The 21,361-nt window shown below is 44.1% G+C and overlaps 1 protein-coding gene across 2 annotated transcripts in view; it reads right to left on the bottom strand.

Moving 5' to 3' along the window:
- Positions 1-7,931: 7,931 nt before the first annotated feature.
- The window catches only part of DCLK1 (doublecortin like kinase 1), a 335,254-nt gene continuing 321,824 nt past the window's right edge, over positions 7,932-21,361 (bottom strand). Inside the window, exons 16-17 of one of the 2 annotated variants that reach the window (XM_068984416.1) lie at positions 20,970-21,043; positions 8,039-8,096 (exon numbers count right to left, since the gene is read on the bottom strand). In XM_068984416.1, the coding sequence (XP_068840517.1) occupies positions 8,039-8,096; positions 20,970-21,043 (132 nt within the window). Of the gene's footprint in view, positions 8,097-20,969; positions 21,044-21,361 lie in introns of both variants that reach the window. The other variant, XM_068984415.1, reaches the window with a different exon arrangement.

Here is a 21,361-nt window from a genome sequence, read left to right as displayed (position 1 = left end):
TCGCTCCCCGCTTTCCTCCCCTTCTTTGCCTCCTTCCAGGGGCTTTCTAAGGGCAACACACAGATCTCTGAATTGTTATAAGAGAGCAAGCCACAGATGCATGTGCGCATGACTGAAGCTTGGCCTGCAGACTCAGCAGGCTGCGAGGGCCAGTCTCAGGCTGGTAGGGGTGCCTCGGCCCCCAACAAACTGGAGTTCGGCCATCTGTGAGTGATAAATCAGGTGCCCCAACTTGTGGGCATCCAAAGAAGAGTTCTCACCAGATCTGAGATTCTCAAGAACAGGAATTGTGTCTTGTTCATCTCCGCCTCCACGGTGCGCCACTCACTGTAGGTTCTGGACAATGCTTGCTGAATAAATGTGCTAGTTTAGGACAGCTGTAAATCGCGTGCTAATTACGAAGGGCGGAGAGGACTCTGGGAGGCCTTCTACCTCAGAGGGCCAGGAGCAGAGCCAAGGGTATCACAGAGGGTGGGCACCACCAAACAGGCAGATGGCAAACACATCCTCAAGTGAGAGAACCCAAGTTGCCGTAACCACAGGGTCTGATGGGATGTGATGTCCGGGTTGTCTGAACCCCAGACCAGGAGTCTCAGAATAAATAGCAAAGCTTTCTTCTGGAGACCCCTGTCCTTGTCTTAAACATCTTCTGATCATAGTAAAAATGAAAACGGACAACAGAGTTTCCCTTTTCTTTTCTAAACCCCAGTGAAGTGCCCCAGTAAGTGTGGTGTTGGCACTTACTCAAGAAACATTTGAATAAACGATTTGGATGTGCAGGCAAGCTGGCAAGGACATCTGTCGCTGAGCTGGCGGCCAGCGTGGGTTTGGCTGGTCCAGCTGGCTGGGCGGGGCTCCCCGTCTTCCCTCGGTGCCCCTTCTGGAGCTGGGGAAGCTGGCTACCTTCGAAGACAGAGCAGAGCCTCTCTTGTGTGTAAGGAATTCCCCGGGATGGCGCTTTCCCTGTTACCCGTTTACTTCCGTGTGCAAAACTTCCTTAATTGAACGTTAGTCCCGTCCCGCTGGAACGCTCTTCTCCCAGTTTCCTGACATGGCAGTGTTATCCTCCTCAGTCCCAGAGATGCCAGTAGCGTTTGATGTTTCTGTGTCAGGGCACTTTTTTTTGTTTTTTCTGATGGCAGGTTTTTGGGGAAACTGCCAGCCTCATAAAACAAGGTAATGGTCCTTAGGAAACAATCACTTTAGCTATTGTTTCACAGCAGGTGCCCCGAAAGCCTAGAAAGGACCCAGCAATTTCACTGCAGAGGAGCGAAAGGCGAAACAACAGCCGCAGCGGCAGCGGCCGCATGTAGATGGCCGGGAAGGGGATCGCTAATTTCACAAGTGCTCCGAGATCCTCTGGCACCTTCATAGGACACCAGGGGACCTGCAGTCACGTTTGCTGGCCGACTTTTCAATCTCTTAGCTCTGAACAACTCACATAGGAAAGAACTTGATTCCGCTGTACATTTTTGCAATTTTCTCTCAGGTCAATATCACACGTGGGTTGCCTAATGGGACATCACTATAAAAAAAACAGCAGCTAGTTACAGGGTAGCGGATAAAACAACACTCTACTCTGGAGAGCTGGGGCAGATAGGTGGAAGGATAAAATCAGGCTGAATGGTATTTGATTTCTTTGTGTATATCCGAGTCACTGGCCCAGGCGGGAAGATAATATATGAAACGGGACATTTTTGGAATAGTTGTTTTTGAATTATGCTCATGAAATAGACACTCTGCTACGAAGGACATGTGGGAAAGCTACACTCTGACCGCATGACTAATTTTTAAAGCCTTGCATAGAGAGAATTCCCCCCAAGAACACAGCTGGGTTATTCCTTCGTGGACTGAATGTGTCAATTATGAACTGAACTAAAATGAAATTTTACTCCGTTATGGCAGAGTGAACTGAGGAGTGGACATTGGAGCTCGGGTATTACGTAGTAGTTCATACACCAAGTACTATTCTTTTATTAACCTTTAAGAACATGTTTTACATAAAAACAGGCAACATCAAAAAAGCTCAGTTGATAAATGAACATAATATATCACAGATGATTTCATCCACATTAACCTACATTTATTAGCTTAAACTGAGAGATTAGGAAAAAAATCAGATCTCATTCCAGCTTTAATCATGGATACAAATCGTTTGATAGTTACTTCATTAAGATTCTGAAAATCAAAGATTAACCTGTGCCATCTGATCCATGCAGCAATTGATAAATTCAGCATTTTCAAAGGAAACATTGAATTTTTTTTCTTGCACCAAATTGAAACCTTTCAGAAACCTGTTTAAATGCATCAAGTTCCGAGCCCACCTTTTCAGTATGCATGAGCAAAATGCTATTTAATTTCACACTCAACTAATCTTTTAATAATTTTCTTTCACCCAGAATGAAAAAGACTATTATTAATTTCCTAATAAAATTAAAAAAAATAGTTATCGAGGATATGACTCTAACCTTGGACCAGTTTCAGTTTTTTAAAATTTTTTTCTAAGAATACATCAAAGATTAATGTCAATGGCCAGTGAGAAATTGTCCCTAGAGAACTATTCAAGGTCTTTTTCTTACCGCATTCAATTGGACTGGAATGAATTGACATTATAGCATCTTTATCATCACTTTTAAAACCCTACTTTCTCTTAATACCAACAGTGAAGGCTTTTAGAACTATTATTTAAGTTAATAAAGTATATCACAGACAAAAATATACAATTTTACACTGAAGCAACATTAAGGGTCTCATGTCAGTGGACCAAAAGAGAATGTCGAGGAAATTTACAGGTAGGGTTTAATTACAGAGATTGCACTTCCTTTATGAAAAAGAATGAAACTAGGGCCCTCACTTGTCTCCAAGGGCAAGAGATTGCAAACCCCATGATCAAAACACCTGCCAGTTAGAAGCTCACTCACTGAAAAATGATCGCATAGCTTCAGCATTGAAGCCCCTGAACGACAACAACAGCAACACACACAAAAAAAACCGAAGGGGGAAATAAAGACCACCTCACCCAGAGGCATCCTAAGCTTCTACACTGAATTTCCTGTTTCCCACCAGTTTATGACCCTTAATGTTACTGGACGGATGGTTGCATATTTGAGATGATTAAAAAATGAAAGACTGCCTTAAAAGCACCTCCTCCTCAAGTATGTAATTACATACAAATGAAAGATTCCTTCTGACAGTCCTAGGGACCCCATTTGTTACTGTTTCATGTATAAGCACCATTGAGCCAATTTTTAAAGCACATTTGCAGTGATCAAATGTGTTCTCAAGTTTCGTTGATTTTGTGTTTTTTTTTTGTCTTAAAACCAAAAAATGTGTGAAGTGTGTCCATTGATGCACGCCTTATCATATCTGAATTGACAAAAATGTTAATTTTGGAAGTGCTTTTAATCACTATTTTCCCCAACAGACTAGAATGGCTTCATGAAACTTGATTAAAGAAATCCATATCTCCCAAAGAAGCACATATCTGACCCTCTATCACTGCATGCAAAATAAGGGTCTGAGAGTATTTTTTCCCCAAACTCCTAATGGAAATGGCAGACAACACACAGGAAAGGCTAACCCTTGAACTGACCAACTTCAAGTTTTAAAAAAATCTTTGATTGGATTCCCACCCCCACCCCTCCCAAATCATGTAGCAGTTTAAAAAATTAATGATTTACAAATTATAGAAAAGATATGTTATCTACAATATATGCCAAGTGAATCATTAATTTTTTTTAACCCACACCCAAATGAATAATTATATTAAACTGCCATCTTGGATCTTGGTGCTTTCCACAATTCTGAAATTACAAGGAAAGAGGGGAGACATACCAGATTTTCTTTTTTTATTTTTGGTTATTCTTTTCTCTGCAGAATTGGGCAGAGAAAAGAAGGCAGTGAACCTTCATTCTTTGGAACAGGCCCTCTATAGCAAACTTCAGCCTGGGGCACCTTTTTATGATCAAATTAAAAACCTTTGAAATCAGAAGTTTATCATGGAAATGCTGACAGACCCTGACCCAGAGAAGGGCTATCGGGCAACACAATAATATGAAGAAAGCTCTCCCTCAAGCGCAATTGCCCTTCAGCACAGGGACAGAGTTGTGTAATGGGCACCACTAGCCAGCAGACAACCATGATTTAATGTGGGTGAGCCTTGGCCACACAGTAGCTCCGTGACCCTCTCAGCTAAGCCAATTTTTCTTTTCTTTTCTTTTTTCCAACTGAAATATGCCTCAAAGGGTAAAGGATTGCAATTTTAGCTTTCATTTATGGATATATTGCTTTCTTTCAACAATATCTGACGGGCCTGTTGAGCACCACCCATGGGGGTGCTGAGCAGGTTCTAGGAAGGTCTCACTGAATACAGAACACCAAGCATTTTCAGTAGTTTATTTGCATTTTTTTTCTCTGCTTATTTTAGTATGCACCACGTGTAAAATCAGATGAGGGCTACAGAAGAAACATTTTCAATGACCAAAATCTTACTTTTCCTTCTAACGATATGGAGCAAATCACATATGCATTGATTATGAGAATAAACGGTTTCTGTTACAGTGCTGAGAAAAAAAAAATGTGTTCATCAATATGAACGGTTCTCATCTACAGAGATGGTTTACAGGATGCAAGTAATGAAAGAGGTTTTCCTTAACTAGTCTACTACCAAAACTGAAACAAAAGGAATCTTAAAATTCCCCTTGAAAATACCATATGGTTGGTCATGTATCAGTAGAGGAAAGACAGTCCCCATCACCAGGCCACCACCATAAAAGCTATATTAAATACATAGAAAAGAAAAATATGGGGACACTTGTGGCAATGAGTAAATTGATAAGTACAGAGATACACTGCCATAATGGTACATATTTATTCTCTAATAAAGTGAAATAAAAAATAAGATCAATTTGGTTATAGAAATTCCTTAAAGAACACCACCACTTAATTATTTCAAACTTGAACTATCCCAAGAATGTCGTGAAAAAAATTAGCACTGGCTAAGAAGCAAAAGCAGTCTGGGTACACCCACGTAATCAGCATGCCTTGTGCTTGTCTGTTAACCCTCTGAGTACATCTCTGACATTCAGGATCTCGATAGCTTAGTGCTGAAAAGATTGCATTCCATCTGATTACTCAATATTTCTACTTGACAGGTCGCATTCCACTATTTATTCAGCATAGATCATTCAAATTCTGCAGCGATGCGCTGGGATCCCCATGCTGAACGGCCCTGCATTCTTCCGAGCGGCCCCTCTGCAGTGTCGTGGGAAACACGCCACAGCTTTACACAGTCCACAGTCCTTCAAGACTTGGGTGGAAAAGGCCTGAGCCATGCACTGTAAGGTCTGTACGCTAGATGCTGGCATCATACACACAACGCCCACGGGAAAAGCAGTAATTCAGAGAAAGAAAGGGAAGTAAAGTGAAAGTTGCTCAGTCGTGTCCAACTCTTTGTGACCCCATGGACTATACAGTCCATGGAATTCTCCAGGCCAGAATACTGGAGTGGGTAGCCTTTCCTTTCTCCGCGGGACCTTCCCAACCCAGGGATCAAGTCCAGGTCTCCCGCATTACAGGCGGATTTTTTTCCCAGCTGAGCCACAAGGGAAGCCCAAGAACACTGGAGTGGGTAGCCTATTCCTTCTCCAGGGGATCTTCCTGACCCAGGAATAGAACTGGGGTCTCCTGCATTGCAGGCAGATTCTTTACCAACTGAGCTACCAGGGAGGCCCAAGGAAAACCACAGTCTTGCTGCAGGTAGGTCTCCGCAGACAGGCTTTCTTCATATTCACACGTTTCTAACTGAGGCCAATCTAGGAAGCTGTTCCTTCGTCTTACTTTGAATAGTGCTTTGCTTTAGAGTTCTAGAGAAAGCAGTGATTTCTGACCAGTTCTGAGCACTCTTCTGTTTGGAATCTGCCTACACACCATACCTTCCTGGTGTCCTGCCCGCCCCCTCTTCGCCAGAAAACCCAACTGATTTGTGCTACTTTGTGATGGTGTGTGTGAGATTTCAGGACTCTCTTAAAAAACAGGTGGGGTGCTCTCAGTAAATGACCTAATATTTACACGGCAAGACAACACAGAAGAGATAAACCTAAACGTGAAAGAGTCAAAAACTCGGGGGGCGGCGAGGGGGCGTGGGGACCATGGTGCAGAAGTCACGGCATGCTGTGATTTCTAAATCGATAGTAATAGAGACCATAGATTTATCAGCTGAAGAGTAAAAGGCGGTCACTGAAGACCGATCTGTGTCTGAACTGACTGTGGAAGTGCCGCACACACATTTCAAGACTTTCAGGTGTCGAAGTACACCTCAGAGCAGAGACAGTGAGTGCTATCCAGCCATCTAGACACAAATTTCATGAGCCATCATGGTTGTCTTCCGGGCCAGGGAGCGAAGCAAACCTTAGGAGGACATTTGAGTTGGGACAAACCCCGCCTTGCCAAACACCCCGGCCAGCCTCTTCCTTAAGCACCTAAGCAGTGACCGCAGGCTGCTGCAGGCCCCCATTCCAAGCATAACACACTCCAGGGGAGACACAGGGCTGGGGAGAAAGATTTGGAAACAGGAGTGAAATACAGCTGTTGGACAGGACTTGGACCAAAGAAAGAAAATAGCATCTCTCTCTGGACAGCTAAAGACAGTGCTATATAAAGGTCATCCTAGGGAGCGGAGGTTTTATCCTCAGGGATACCCTCTAGTTCTCCCATCCTGTTCTCCCTGAGACTATATGTAAGTAACCTAAAGGTGCACGTGGAATCATCTCACTGATGGTTTATTTCGTTAAAAAGCATTTTGAGACTATTCTAGATTGCTGGTCCACTCTGCTTTCTCCTTGGCCACCTTGCAAAGCACTTGCCTCTGGGCGCCTAGTCCCAGGCGCTCCTCCTGTGTATGGATTCATATTCTGTGTATAGACTTCACACTCTGTGTGGATCTCACAATGAAGACTGAACTGTGTGAAAAAAGCAGATAAGACAAAGAACAGGGTCTTGTTGCCTCTTCCTGTTTGACATTCCAGCCCTGTAGAGCACCTGGCAATTTATTGCTTTTCCACCAGTTTGTTTATTGTTTTCCTGTAGATGTTTCATGCTGAGCAGGCAGACCCTGACTCACCATGTACAGGGCAAGCTATGGTGACTTCCTGAGGGTCTGCACTGGCAGTAGCAGCAGCTGAGATGGAAGCAGCATTTCCGGGGCGTCATCAGCACGTCTTCGTATGGAGGTGATTTGGGGGAGGGGGTCCACCGTCTATATCCTGGGTCAGGCTGTTGGCCACAGACCCAGGTCCCTTCCCTTGGGATGCAGGACTCAGGGCAGCTGGCAGTTAGACCTCTTTCTTTAAAAAAGCCCCTTTCTTAATAGGGTTGTGAAGAGGAAAGGGATGCTGATGCTTAAGTTATAAACCTGACATGTTCTAAACCCACAAAAAAAGGACAAGCAAGACAGCACGCTAGACGCTCTTCCTGTCTGGACATCTCAGCATCTAATAACCCCTTAATCTTTAGCAAAATCAAGAAACATGTGCATATAACTCCAGAGGCCTGAAAGATTCCCTCAAGCATTCTCCATAAAATCCCATGCACTCAGAGGGTTAACACGTGCTATGTTACATACTGCAGAGCCTAGCTCCACTGATGAAAACATTCATTGCTTATACATTTTAAAAGTCGCAAAATAGCCTTAACCCTTTGAGGACCCAATTAGCAGCAAGTTGTCATCTTCACCAACAACATATCACAGTCTCATTCAGCTAAAAGGAAATCGCTACAAGGATACCAGAAAAACACACTGTTCTGCTCGGCCATTCAAGCATTGAGTGCTAGGTAGATCAGATGAAACTGTTTGACATAAATTTGGGGGTGGGGGGGAAACAAACCTCAGAGTCTCAAAGGGTTAAGCTAGGACTTCGAGTAAAAGGGTCTTATTAAAAGGGCGAGTTTGGGGAGCGAACAGTCTCGGAGGAGCTCGGCGAGTAGTCTTCCGACTCCGAGTTGAGTTCCGGCGGAGCTGGCTGGGCCTTGTACCGGCTCCTCACATCCGGGTTGCGTCTTCGTCGGAAAACCTGCCTCTCCTTATCAAGAGCGGTGGTCTAGCAGGGGCATAAAATGAGAAAGAGGACAATTAGGCCGAAGGAAATGGCAAACACACACACACAGAGACACACACAAACACACGATACTTGATGGAACTTTCTGAGGTCAGAAAAATATGCTGGCTAAAGTTAACCGTCCCCAATGGCTCACTTATGGTGCCCACAGTCACCAGGACGCAGCTCCTGCGAGCCCCTCGTGGTGACATCGCAGGCACAGGCAGGATGGATGATGTGGGGGTTCAGCCTCTCGCCCGCCCTCCCTAGACTCCCCTGAGCTCCACATCTGTGACCCTTGGTTGCTCTCAGCCTATCCAGAGACACACCCGCCCCCCACCTTCCCCCAGCCCCGCCGGTAAAGGGGAGCCCAGGGCTTGTGCGTCTGACATGCGAGGACACCGGGCAGTGCCTCGTTCATCAACATGCAGCTCCAGGCAGCTGTATAATAAAAGATGAGAGGTGATGAAGTTGTCAGACTCGGAAACAGAGCCACAAGCTCATCCCGTGATTTTAGCACCTCCTCATTCTAAATGATCTTATTATCTGTTGATGAGGGAGTGTGGGACGGGTGGGTTTAATTTGAATAAACCAGCGCCTGACGTTGAAAACTGCTCTGAATGCAATTAAACCTGATGGAAACCTTCCCATGGATTTCCCTCTACAAAGTTCATTTTCATTGTAGTACATGGGAATCTACGGAACTGAGGTTCAGCGTCAAGGATTCCAACTCCTGCCTCCTTTTCCGGAGGCAACCTCAGATCGTCTCCAGGATGTGCTCTGGAAGTGATTATGACATCAGGATTGGGAAGGGCATGGCTTCATTACAGATTTAATGGGTGTGAGCAGGATGGCTCATTACAGAGAGACCTTACAGAGAGAGCAGGTACAAAGCCTGAAGAAAAATCCAGAACACACATAAAAGTTTGAAGGCATCCTTGTTTGAAAGTCCCTCTTTAAAAGGATGTAGCCTGGAGGTTATTCTGCTTTTAAGAGATTACTTTTCCTCTACAGGGATATATACCACCATTTTTCCTCTTGGAAATTTACTGTTAACTTCTTCAAAGAACAGAGATAAATTTATAGCCAGCCGGGTTCTGAGAACAAAGTGAAAACTAAGCCCCTCATACAACTGCAATGTAGCATTAGAGCAATCTTAAATCTAAAAGGGGGCAATCAAAGTTACAAAATGAAGTAATAGAGAGAGAAAGAGAGGCAGTGTGAAGAATCAGTACAGTAAATGGCTTCGTTAGGCTGAACGGCTCGGCTTTAAAAACTACCCACACGTTGAGTAACAGTGTTACAAATCAATAAGGAAGATAAACTTTAATAATTCACTTCTCATTTCACTGGCTTATTAATACAATAATTCAATAACTGGTGTGTTGAAATGCCTACCTTTGATTCACCGACCTCTTGAATTTCTAAGGGCCCTCACGTACTTATACGTGAGGCCCTCTTGGTCTTATACCCGCCGATTTTGTGATATTTTTCAGCATCATAAACCTAAATTCCTAACTTTATTTAAAACATTGTAAAGTTACAACACATGGTATTTTGCTTTCAAAGTAAACTGAAAATGTTGTGTTTGTGTAGAGCTGAACATAAAAAAGCAGGAGTCTATTTAGTCTGATGTACATAAACACCACCCTGTAGGTAATTCAAGAGTAATATAAATTCTTCTCTTGGTAATAAAAAATATTTCTATTTCTACCTTCTTGAGAAAGAAAAAAATCACTTGGCATCAAACTGAATACTGACTAGCAGACTGAGGTTCCCCAGTGTTGCCGAGAAAATTGCATGTTGGGTTTTGTTAGAAATTTGGAGTCCTGCTCAGTCCACTGCGGGTTGTGGGAACCATTTACTCAGTTCTCAGGTAAATAAGGAGCAAGGATAACCCCGTGCCCCTGCCGCCCTCCTGCACTGTTAAAAGGTAAAAATAGAAATAGCAAAGACTCCCAGGAAAATAAGGTGGTGGCTTGTTTGTTCTCTTTTCAATGTAAGAGGTTTTAAAATGAAGGCACTGCACAGGTCAGAGGAAAGCGGTGCAGAACCCAGCTCACATTAGAACCTAGAGTACGTTCTCGCCCTCACTAGCACCTTCTCCACGTCTACCTCATCTCCCCACAGGGACTCAACCCACTCCAAGTTGCTCTTGGCGGCAGCCACTGACAGGCGATTTCCCCGCCGACACCGTAATGCCCCGTCTGTGCGCTCACAGCTCGGATGGCACCACTCCCTTACGTTCACTCCTCCAGATGCTCTCAGGGGCAAATCATATTCTCTCCCTTCCTTGTCCCTCTGCCTGGCCAGCCCTTTGCTTGTCCCTCTTAAGCGGTCAGTTCTGGCCCCTCCTGCCACCTTCCCTAGTGAGCAGCTTTTAAACGCTGGCCTTTGTTGCTCGGCCCTGGTGCTCAGATGCTGCTGGGCTTTCAGTTGTGCTGAGTCTCCAAGATCTTGACAGCAGCTCCTGGGCTTCCCTGGTGGCTCAGAGGTTAAAGCGTCTGCCTCCAATGCGGGAGACCTGGGTTCGATCCCTGGGTTGGGAAGATCCCATGGACTGAGAAGCCTGGTAGGCTACAGCCCATGGGGTCACAAAGTCTGAGATGACTGAGCGGAATGACTTCACTTTCACTTTCTATTGTTGAAAACAGCATGTCATGATCACAGGTCATGGAAAAGGGTGTGATGATTGTTTCTGCTGGATGTATAGACTCCACTTAGAGAAAGCATTTGTAAAGCATTCTTTGCCTGGGGCCTTGCCTGGGCCCAGACATGCAGAGAGACCCGCCCTTGTCACCAAAGAGGGACAGAACTTGGTTCTCCTCCGGGCTCGGGCAGCTCCTTCCCGCTGACTCTAAAGCCTATTGAAACAGAACTCGAAGGAGCCGCTGCACTCCAGGGGTTGCCTTCTCCAGTCCCCAGCCACAGTGAGCTGGGGCGGAGACACAGACCACAGGCAGCATCCAAGGCCAAAAGCCCAGGGCTTTCCCATGCCAGAGACCCGAGAACTCTCTCAGGGACAGCAGGCCAGGGTTCCCCGCATATGCAGTCCCATTCTGGGCCTGCGAACTTTGAGGGACACCTGGGCATGATGACAGGCGGGCAGTTTCCAGCCCACCCAGGTCTACTCAGTATTCTCAAAGGCTCCACAAGCAAGGCTTAGGGCTCCCAACACACTTGCTCTGAGAGATGACCCAGAGGACGCCACTGCCCCCAGGCCTCTGCTCCCTGGGCCTCTGCTCACTCTGCTTCCACCTCGAGGGACTGAGCTTCACTTTAAGAACTTCTCCGCGTTCCCATGAAGCCCAGCATAGCTATCACCGCGCACCCTGCCCGCACCGTGACCGACTCTGAAGCACTGTCTTCCCTGCCACGCTGCGGACGCTAGGATCAGGTCTGGGCATCCTGTCTGTTGTGTCTCCACAGTTCACAGCACAAAGGAGATGCTCTCAGACGTGCAGCTTTTTAATTGTGGGGGAGTATAAGAGAGGTCCTGGCACTCCCCTCCTCCTGCACACCCCGGGCCGTCCCGCACCCAGCTGACAGGTCAGTCTGCCCAGGACTGATTTATTTACAGTTCCTCGTACAGTCAGACTCCTTGTCCTAGCAGTCACAATGTGCTTACAATAAATTTCCCAGCGTCTAGTTCTCAATATTACTCAGAATGATCCCGTGACATCAGGACACTCAGTGTCCCCATTAGCAGATGCAGCACCCGCTTGCTCTGCTTGTAGTTGACCATATCTGTTTCCCTTCAGACACCCCCCGCTCCCGCAGTCTGTGGTTCCATCTCAGAGGGCGGGGCAGGGTTGCTTGTGACCCAGAAGCAAGCCTGTGCTGACTGCGTTCGTTCCCCAGGACCCGTGGTTGGTTCAGGATGGGCACCCCACTCAGTTCCTAGGCCAGAGGAGACTACCGAATGATTTGGACTCACAGTGACTCCCAGCTGAGAGGGTGGCCAGGCTGGAGGTGGTACCGTGTGAAGCTCCAGACTGAAGCCATTACAGGGAGGCAAAGAGGAGGGGTGGAAAGAGCCAGCCTGCTGACAACTGAGTCCACCCATGACTGAAGCCACAGCCGCATCTGAACCTCTCAGGTTGTATAAAATCATACTTCTCCTTTTTGCTGAAAGCCAGTTGGGTTTGGGTTTTCTTTACGTGAGACCCCAACAGTGCTAACTGATAGCTCTCTGCAGATGCTTCAGTCACGCTCGTCTCTGCATCTTGGCTTAAGGCCTTCACCAACCTGACATCACCCTCTCTCGCTTCCTGCCCACTCACATTTCTGTTTTCTAAGATTTCATCAAATCTCACCTTCTACATCACACTTTTTTCTTTCTAAATCCCTCAGGAAAGTATTGGCTTGACCAGACTTTTGACATTTACTACACCCAGGTCTTTTCTGTGCATCGTTTTCAAATCCTATACAAGCTTTCTTTGCATTTTCCAGACTGCCTAGCCAATTGTGGCACACATTGAAGGGTATATTAATATCTCTTAGCTAATACATAATTAAATTATTTTAGATGATTATGTACTTTCTGAATAACAACAAAACAGAACCCCAAGCAACTCTATAGTATAAAAGAGTAAGAAGTTAAAAATATTGTGAGTCTTACTATTTAAGAATGCAGTTTATGTTTTAGATATGATCAAATGCTTACATCAGATAAAGTTAATAATCTCTTATACTCCTATTTATCTACTAAATAACCTTGGGTCGTGGTCCAATTTCTTATCACAATAAGCTCTGTCATATATGATCTCTTTGGAATTTTAATTGTGGCTATAAAATTAACTTTCCTCTAAAATCTGTGTTGCTCAAGTTTTTCAGCTAAGTTCTGTAGCCCCTACAGGTAGTTAAGGACAGATGAATTCTGCAAAGAATAAGAATAATATGCCAATACGTAATTTTTAAGAATAATGCTACAAAAATATTTATTATCCAATTGGTAATTTTCTCCCCAGAAAACATTCATAATTTTCCCTTTGAAGTGCTGCCTCATAGATTTAAATTCCAGGCTCTTTCAACCATTTCTGAAAGCCTGCTTTCCTCTTTCTCAATCACAAAAATTTCCCAGATATCAAGCAAATAGGGTCTCTCTTCCCTAACACCTGTCTTTATAAGGTAAGGTTGTCCCCAGCCTTGATGTTCCTTTAAAACTTAAGACTTTCTAACGGATTTATTATTTCATGAGTTTATTTTGCTCACAGTTTGCAGCTCTGTGCAATAGACATGAATGGACTTGCTGTGGAATTCCCAAGTGTTTCTTCAGTAAGTTATCACTTCATTAAGCGCTCGTAAGAAAATCTGAAGCCTGCATTATCACATTTTGGTGCTAATTATTACAGGTTAGAGGTGAGCAAGCAATCTCTTGAGATGCTGGAGTTGACCAGTAGTAACCACATAGGAAGCTCTGATCTAGTTATTGTACACGTGAACCCAACAATGACGGCTGTAGTGCACGGGGCTACAGCCAGCTAACAGCGGACTGGGGGATCCTGATAAACAGAACCAACAATGGACCAAAGGAAGTGAGACGGAGTAACAAATGTACTCGGGTTCTACACAGAAGAGACTCTACAAGCCCCTGCTGATCAGGGTGTCCTGAGGAGCTGCTGGATGAAATGTGAAACCCGAGGAATGGTAAAATCATGCCGGTTACCTCAGCAGCTCATGGGCAGACGCACATAGCAGTTGAAGCTCTTAAAGAAATTCAGACTGATCATGTTTTGGTGCCTGGTAACACCAGGCATGCACAAATGAGAGACAGTGCTTGAATAAGACCAAGGAAATGTATTCTAACAACAGATTCACCGAATGAGTTTGGCCAGTGGTGGCTTCTATTACAGTAAAACTACTCTAGACAGTACTCAGATTTTTGAAATCCTTCTTTCTGACCTCGAATTTGGAAAGCAACATGAACACCTAGGCTGTACCCACCTGGCCTATGTTATGGGAAAAATACAGCATGGGGGGGCGGAAGGTCAGAAATGCAGTGAGAACAGGAGATGGGGCGTGACTTTGTTTTTGCCAGGCTGAGTCACCCACATCTGTGCAATGCTTGCCTTGCCTGGTAGCTGTAGCCTAAGCCCCTTGGTAGCAGCAGCAGGGGGAAGTGGGGAGAGCCGGCCTTCTGTCCTGCCTCAGCTGATTGTGTGACCCTGGGCACATTTCCTAACCACCACGTCGGTTGAGCTATTTCGCAGTGCAGAGAATGATGGGAGGTGCTACAGTGCCTCACCCCCAGGGGAACTTCCACCTATGAAATGCCATGAATATGCTTAATATCACCATCAATCTACTAGAACGGGTTCTGTTTTTCTCTCGGTCAACAACAGGCCTTCTGTCTGTGGATCAAAAATATTTGTCATGGCAGACCTGCAAGATACACCTCATTTAAGTTTGGAGGCGATGCTTTCTGATGTGGCAGTATTTATTGGATTTAAGTAACTGCATTTTTCAGAGGCAAGCAGTGACTGTTTCTCCTTTTTTACATTTCTAAATTTATTGCTAGCTATCACAAACAGTCTTCATTTCATTAATAAAAGAACATTACTGTGCATGTTGCCTTTGAGCCCATCCATTATTCATACCACCTAGGAGAGTGAGCCGGGGATGCAGCTGTTGGGGCATTAATCTCAGGAACCCTCTCCTTCGCTCGCCCTTACTCTGTGGGGACTGAGTTACGATTCGCTTGCCACTTTGGAAATGTTTTGCTTGCTAGTAAAATTAAGCTGACACCTCAATTGATGTATCACCCTACTCGTTTCTCTTTTTTTGGGTGTGGCCATACTTATTACAGTTTTATTTTGTTTTGCTTTAATATCCGTTGAGGGTCTCGCTAGGCGTTGTGCAGTATCTGGACTGAGACATGGTATTTCCCTGAAGTGAAGGAGACAACATGGGGCTTCATGGAATGAAACTGTCGGCCTCTGAAGCTCTTTCCTAGGCACCAGCCTCTTAAATGGGGTTTCTCATGTCCTGGGGTAGGGGTGCCCCAGGTTTCTCTACCGCTTCATAAACGCAGGCTCCTGCCGCTGATCTGGTTCTTAACAGAATCTTGTCCAGCTCTGCAGAGGGTTTCTAGTGGCCTCCTATCAATAGGTTAAAATGATAGCCCCTTGCTGAGCTCGGGCTTCTAGAGGGTGAATTCACATGCTTCCTCTGCTCTATGACCCCTGACTGTCTCACAGCAGAAGTTAAGCTGGGCTGCCATGTTGCTCTTCCTTCATCAGGCTAATAAACTAAAGGACAACTGCAGGCATAGTTTATCTTAAGAAAATCTATGGAAATTTAGAACTTACTAAGCAAGTGGGTTAAGGGGTAACTCCTTTTCTTAGAATTTTTTGTTACTCCTGGGTTGATGTAATTGTGGAGCATTTCATATGTGATTTGATTGTTTAGGCTCTCAGATATCCCAAACTCTTAAAAAACACATTGATTCTCAAAAACTCAAGGTTTCTCTATTAATGGTCCCCTCCTTGCAAAATTCAATCATTTATTTATTAGCAAATATTTATTGAGGCACCTACTCTGTGCCAGGCATTCTATTCCACTAGGTGGTGGTTATACAGTTTTTAACAAGCCCACCAGGTGGTACCTTTTCCTACTAGAATAGGAGAAGAAAATTTCTTTCTGGAAAGGGTGAATAATTAATACTTCAGGTTTTGCAGGCTATAGTTCTCTGACACAACTACTCTATTCTGCCCTTGTAGAGTGGAAGTGGCCATAGGTTGGTTATAAGTGAATGGATGTGTTCCAATCCATTCCAATGTGTTCCAATAAAACTTTTATTTACAAAAACAGGCAGTGCACTAGATTCAGGCCATTGGCTATAACATGGCAATCTCTGTCCTAGAGGATAACTTTTTAATTAAACATATACTTAAAAAAAAAAAAACATATACTTCATCAGGATTTGGGGCTATAGACTACTTTAAGTGAAATTTAATGCCCCTCAATTCATGAATAATCTAACATATAGCTTATTCAAGTTTGTTCTAATCACAGCATCAAAAAAGGTCATGGTTCTACTTTAATAATAAATGCTTTGCTCTGGAGAGAGATGAGTTTTCTCAGGAAAATCTCTCTCTTGTGTAGAATGGATGGCTTTCTCTTGGAGCAGTCTTTTCTGGACTCTTCTTTTGGGCTGAGTCTGTGAAGGCACTTTTTGTACAGGCAGCTCATTTAATTCTTGCCACAGATTTGGAAGGTTGATAATACCCATCTCATTTTTATAGGTGGGGAAACTGAAGATCAGAGAAGGAACGCATGCCTTGCCTGAGATCACAACACAGGGAAGTAGCACAGGTGAAGTCGCTCAGGCGTGTCCGACTCTTGGCAACCCCATGGACTGTACCCTACCAGGCTCCTCTGTCCATGGGATTTTCCAGGCAAGAGTACTGGAGTGGGTTGCCAGCTGGATCCAAAACAGGGCTTCTCAACACCGAGGCCACAGGCTCTCCATGCACAGAGCTGCCCATCTTTAATCGAGCTGCGATCATCTCAATTTTCAAGGCTCCTTAGTTTCTAGGAGTGTCGCGTGTCTGACATGTATTTGAGAATTGTCTGACTTCAGCATATGGATATTTTGCACTCTTTCTTAACAAAATAACAGTGTGTCAATACTTTCAATTAAGTTCTTTACGATCATTCTTTCCTACATGTTTATACCCCATAAAACCTACATTCTATCAGTGAAATCACTGGCGCACATGTGGAATCAAAATATTCAGGAACAACTACATATAAAAGGAGGTCTATGGCTTTTTAAATCATCAAGAGGGAAGGAGGTGCTGAGGCAAGATTAAAAGAAGTACAATACCACAACATTTCCCATTAATACCAAATTACCAAGACTTTCAGGAAAACATATAAAATTTCACTTCAGTTTATACACAATCAGTAAGTCTTGGAATGCCATGCAAATTTCTCTTTTCTAATATAAAATACATTAAGCTTTAAAAAAACTTTATGTATGTATGTATAGATAGGGATCCTCTCTGAAAATAAAATGAAACAAAATAAAATCTCAGATAGTGAGCAACCTGTTTGACTTGGTAAAATAATGCAGATGTCTCTCACTAGCTCTGTGTTTCTCTTAATGACCATTTGTGGAACTGTCGATAGAAGACCAAGTACTGTTGCTCAGCTTTTGAACCTAATAACTCACTTTTTAGTATCATGGGACAGGTGTAGAACCAGACCTCATACTTTCTCTATACTTTTCTCTGTAATCACAGTCTGGGTGGCTTCGAAGTTTAAGTCTGTGCCTTTTCTGTGTGTTAAACTTTCTGTTGCTGAGGGAGGCCCAGGCCAGGGGCGGGGAGAGTGGTTAATCCTTTGCTAGAACTAAGACCCCTGCCCTTCCTTCCTACTGCACTTCTGACACTCTTTGGGGGCTATGGTACTTTTCTCAAGGGCAGAGCAAGGTCAAGCCAACTTTCGCAACCTATTGCAACCTCCCATGTGTCTTTGGAGGGGTCTGCCTCCAATGCGGGAGACCCGGGTTCGATCCCTGGGTTGGGAAGATCCCCTGAAGAAGGAAATGGTAACCCACTCCAGTATTCTTGCCTGGAGAATCCCATGGACGGAGAAGCCTGGTAGGCTACAGTCCATGGGGTCGCAAAGAGTTGGACACGACTGAGCAACTTCACTTACTTACTTACTTCACCCTGTGAGGAGTTCTCTCTGGCTTTCGTGGGAACTGATCTTTCAAACCTACACCAAGCAAAATGCCTTTAACTGACCCATTCCTTTTTTAGCAGCGCACGGCAGCATTGAATAGGCTACAAGGGCTGCGTGGCTGCCGCGGCTCTGCCTCATTACTCACTGTTGTAGGACGGCGCTCGAATCCAGGGTGCACATGAGTCAGGTCAGGGCTGGAACTCCAGCCCCCTATCGTCCTAGCTCTACTCCGCGTTTTATCTTATGTGCCATTCTTAGCGTGTGTCTTGCTTTGCTACTTGTTTCATTCAGTTGGTTTCTGGCTCTTGCCCCGTTCTGTGTGCGGAAGACGCAGGAATTCTTCTTCATGTGCTGCTGGGCACAGCACCTGCCAGGGGGCAGCTTCCCTTGAAAAGCAGGGATGGGGATGACTGCTTCCCCTTTGGATAAGGTTGCATTTTCAGGCAGGAAAAAACGGAACAGAATGTCAGTGTTTTCCAGGGCCTTTGGAGTCCCCTCCATGAGAAGGTGGAATGGCCCAGGCAGCCCATTCCTGGGAGAGGGTCATCCAAGGCTCTGGAGGACAGGAGTAAGGTCTCCTGGAGAAAGAAGCCTTGCAGGATGCGGCTCCCTTGGCCACAGCCTGGAAGCATCTCTGTGTTCAAGGCAGGCGACCGAATGAGAGGAGGAGGAACAAGCTCCCCTCCCCCATTTCTCCACCATCAGCAATAAGCCTCCTAAGAGGGACACTGCCAATGCTGGGCACCTTGAAGAGATGCTCGCTCAGCCTCTGCCCTGATGTGAGCTGCTTTACCAAATGCAAGCCCATCTCTGAGTGTTCTGCTCAGAGCAGTGAAAACAGCCAGGAGCACTTGTAAACACAACAATTGGGAGCGGGGACATTCCGCCCGAAATGATTGTTTATGTTGCGAGTTGGCTGCCACCGTGGTTAGACAAATGCTCCCACTTCCGTGGAGATAAAAGGCAAGCATTTGCAATCAGTGAGGGGAGTGTGTTCGTTCTGGAGCTAAATGGCATTATAAAACTTCCTAATTAAGCATATACGCAGATGAGTTTTTAGCATCATTTCTCCAATTTAGCTTTACATACTGGGTGTGCTGTTGAGTACAGCATTAACTATAAACATTGTTGTTACTGCCCCCAGCTGGAAAACAGAGCAGTTTATGTGTGGAAGGAAAAAGAGATTATCTCCCATCTGCTCCTGCCCATTATTCAGGGATGTGTCATTTTGTCTGCTGATGGGAACCACTGCTAGGATTTCAGTTAAATGGCCTTCTCTAGCCTTGGCTACATCTATTAATTATTGTGTTTATTTGGGGTTTTTGCACCCACCCTCAAGCCCACAAATTTAGTAATATAATTATCTGGAGATTTTTTTAAAAAATTAATGTATATATATTGTCATTTGTTATACAAATAGGCACAACTGTAATTAGACACATTTGATACCTATCTTTAACTGTATATCTTTATACTCATATATGTTTGGTTAATATCCCTGAGGTTAGGAGACACACAATTAAAAAAAGGGTGGCGCATGATTCGATTTATATAAAGAACAAAACCAGGCAAGACTAATTAATGCGGACAGACTCCAGGTCAGAGCTTGCCCTCGGGGCTGCGTGGCCCTCCTGGAAGAGCCCTGGGGGCAGGGGTCCTCTGGGGGGGCTAGAGATGCTCTGTGCCTCATCTCGGGGCTGCTGTTTGTGAAAATGCACTGAGATGTGCACTCGAGTGCACTTTTCAGAATGTATATTACATTTCAGGAAAAAGTAAAAAACTGGATGCATCATCTTCCATGTAAAAAGAGTCTGCACAAATCATGACTGAGTCATCCGCCCATCAAAAAAAAAAAAAAGGTTAAACATAAAACAAAGTTCTTTCTGTATCTATAAAGCTATTAGGTAAATAAAAAGGAGTGCAACTCCTGCATGTACATCCGTCCAGAAGATACAAATGCCTGCTGTGTAAAACTGACTTTAAGACACTTCTTGAAATTTGAGTATTTTCTTGTTTTCAGCAGGCTTAGAAATGGCCACAATCTTAGATAGTTGGATAGTTTGTCAAAGATTAGCTTTGTCTGCTTCTCTAAGGGCTTTGATCCTATTGTCTAATTGTAGAAAAAAGAGTAATAACTGGGGGTTAAATTTATATATTATTATACATATTATTTTTTTAATGAGTTAGTCTATTTCTGGAAACAGTATAAGGCACCGTCATTTGAGGGGAAATGCCAAACCCAGTAGAATTTTTCTTAGCAAATGCTAAAATGTGGAGCTTTACCTGGAGATCATTTCAGAAACATTAAGATGGAGGAGAAAAGTTGCCTAGGACTTCTCAGAGTTCATTTCTCAAATCATCAAAACTCATCCTGCCTGTGGATAACTTAAAGAGACACAAACAATGCCCTCTGAAGGAAATGCCACGGCAGTTGACCAGAATAGAAAACGATTGGATAGAATTCTTAACCCAGTTAAAAAAAAAATCAATACCTCCCATAGTCCCTTTTGCTTGAGCAGATAAGCCAGCTAAGTAATCTGACAGTTACAAAATATCGAAAAATAAATTCATGCAATAGCTAGTACATAGAGGGATTTCCAAGGGGAGAGAGGTAACAATAAAACAGAAACAAAACGAAACAAAAAGGTGGAGAATCTGAAAACACAAGCTTACCAACACACACAATGCATTCTATAGCTCACTGTGTTTAGAGGAGCTTCTATGACTAAGGTGTAAATGCATTGTTTCATCCATCTACTAAGGTCAAGGTCGGGCTTGATGATTTTAAAATGACAGTATATACTTCTATAGAATATATACTAAGGTACTATTTTTCTTTCATTTGTTAAGGGACAGAAGAACACTAGAAATCATCGATTTAATTAGCAACATCAGGAAAATGCTTTGACATTAACACTAAATATACTGTCCTTTTAACTGTAAGGAGAACTGATACTGAGCATGTGCAATGGAAAGAAAGCTGGCAAATGTCAGTGTGAATAATGGGTGAAAAAAAGGAATGAGGGGGTGTGGCATCTCAATCAAGATTAAAATGAAACTGATAAAGCAGCATATGGACTGGATAACAAATCAAAAGCATGTTTATCCACTGAAGGAACTGGTTAATGGAGACTGCCAGCACGTTGCCATGGAAACACTGACTTGAGCTGCACCATCTCATACCTTATCCAATACATTCCTGGTTGTTGGTAGTAGTCCAAAGACCCTGATCTCTTGATGGTAAACCCGTGGTCCAGCTGAGCAGAGAGAAATGGGGGCAACTCAGTGGATCGACATTGTGCTAAAGGATTAAGACTCCAGACCAAGCTGTTCTTCACTGACTATATATGTATATAGAAATAACGACGCTTCTTGTGCAGGGCGACTAGCTAATACCCTAAATCTATACATTGAAAATAAAAAGGCAAGAAAAGACACTAATCCCTCATGAGTATCTCGGAGGCCAATTTGTTAGAAAAGATCTAATTTGTCAAACAAGTTTTTGAATGCACATTTAATAATATCCTCTCAATTTCAAAAGACATAAACACCTCTTCATATTCTAGAGCAGTGTT

This window comes from Capricornis sumatraensis, chromosome 12 (genome assembly GCF_032405125.1).
Source record: "Capricornis sumatraensis isolate serow.1 chromosome 12, serow.2, whole genome shotgun sequence".
NCBI classification, from domain to species: domain Eukaryota; kingdom Metazoa; phylum Chordata; class Mammalia; order Artiodactyla; family Bovidae; genus Capricornis; species Capricornis sumatraensis.
Note: the sequence above shows the minus strand (reverse complement) of the source record. Positions and strands in the feature narration are given on the sequence as shown.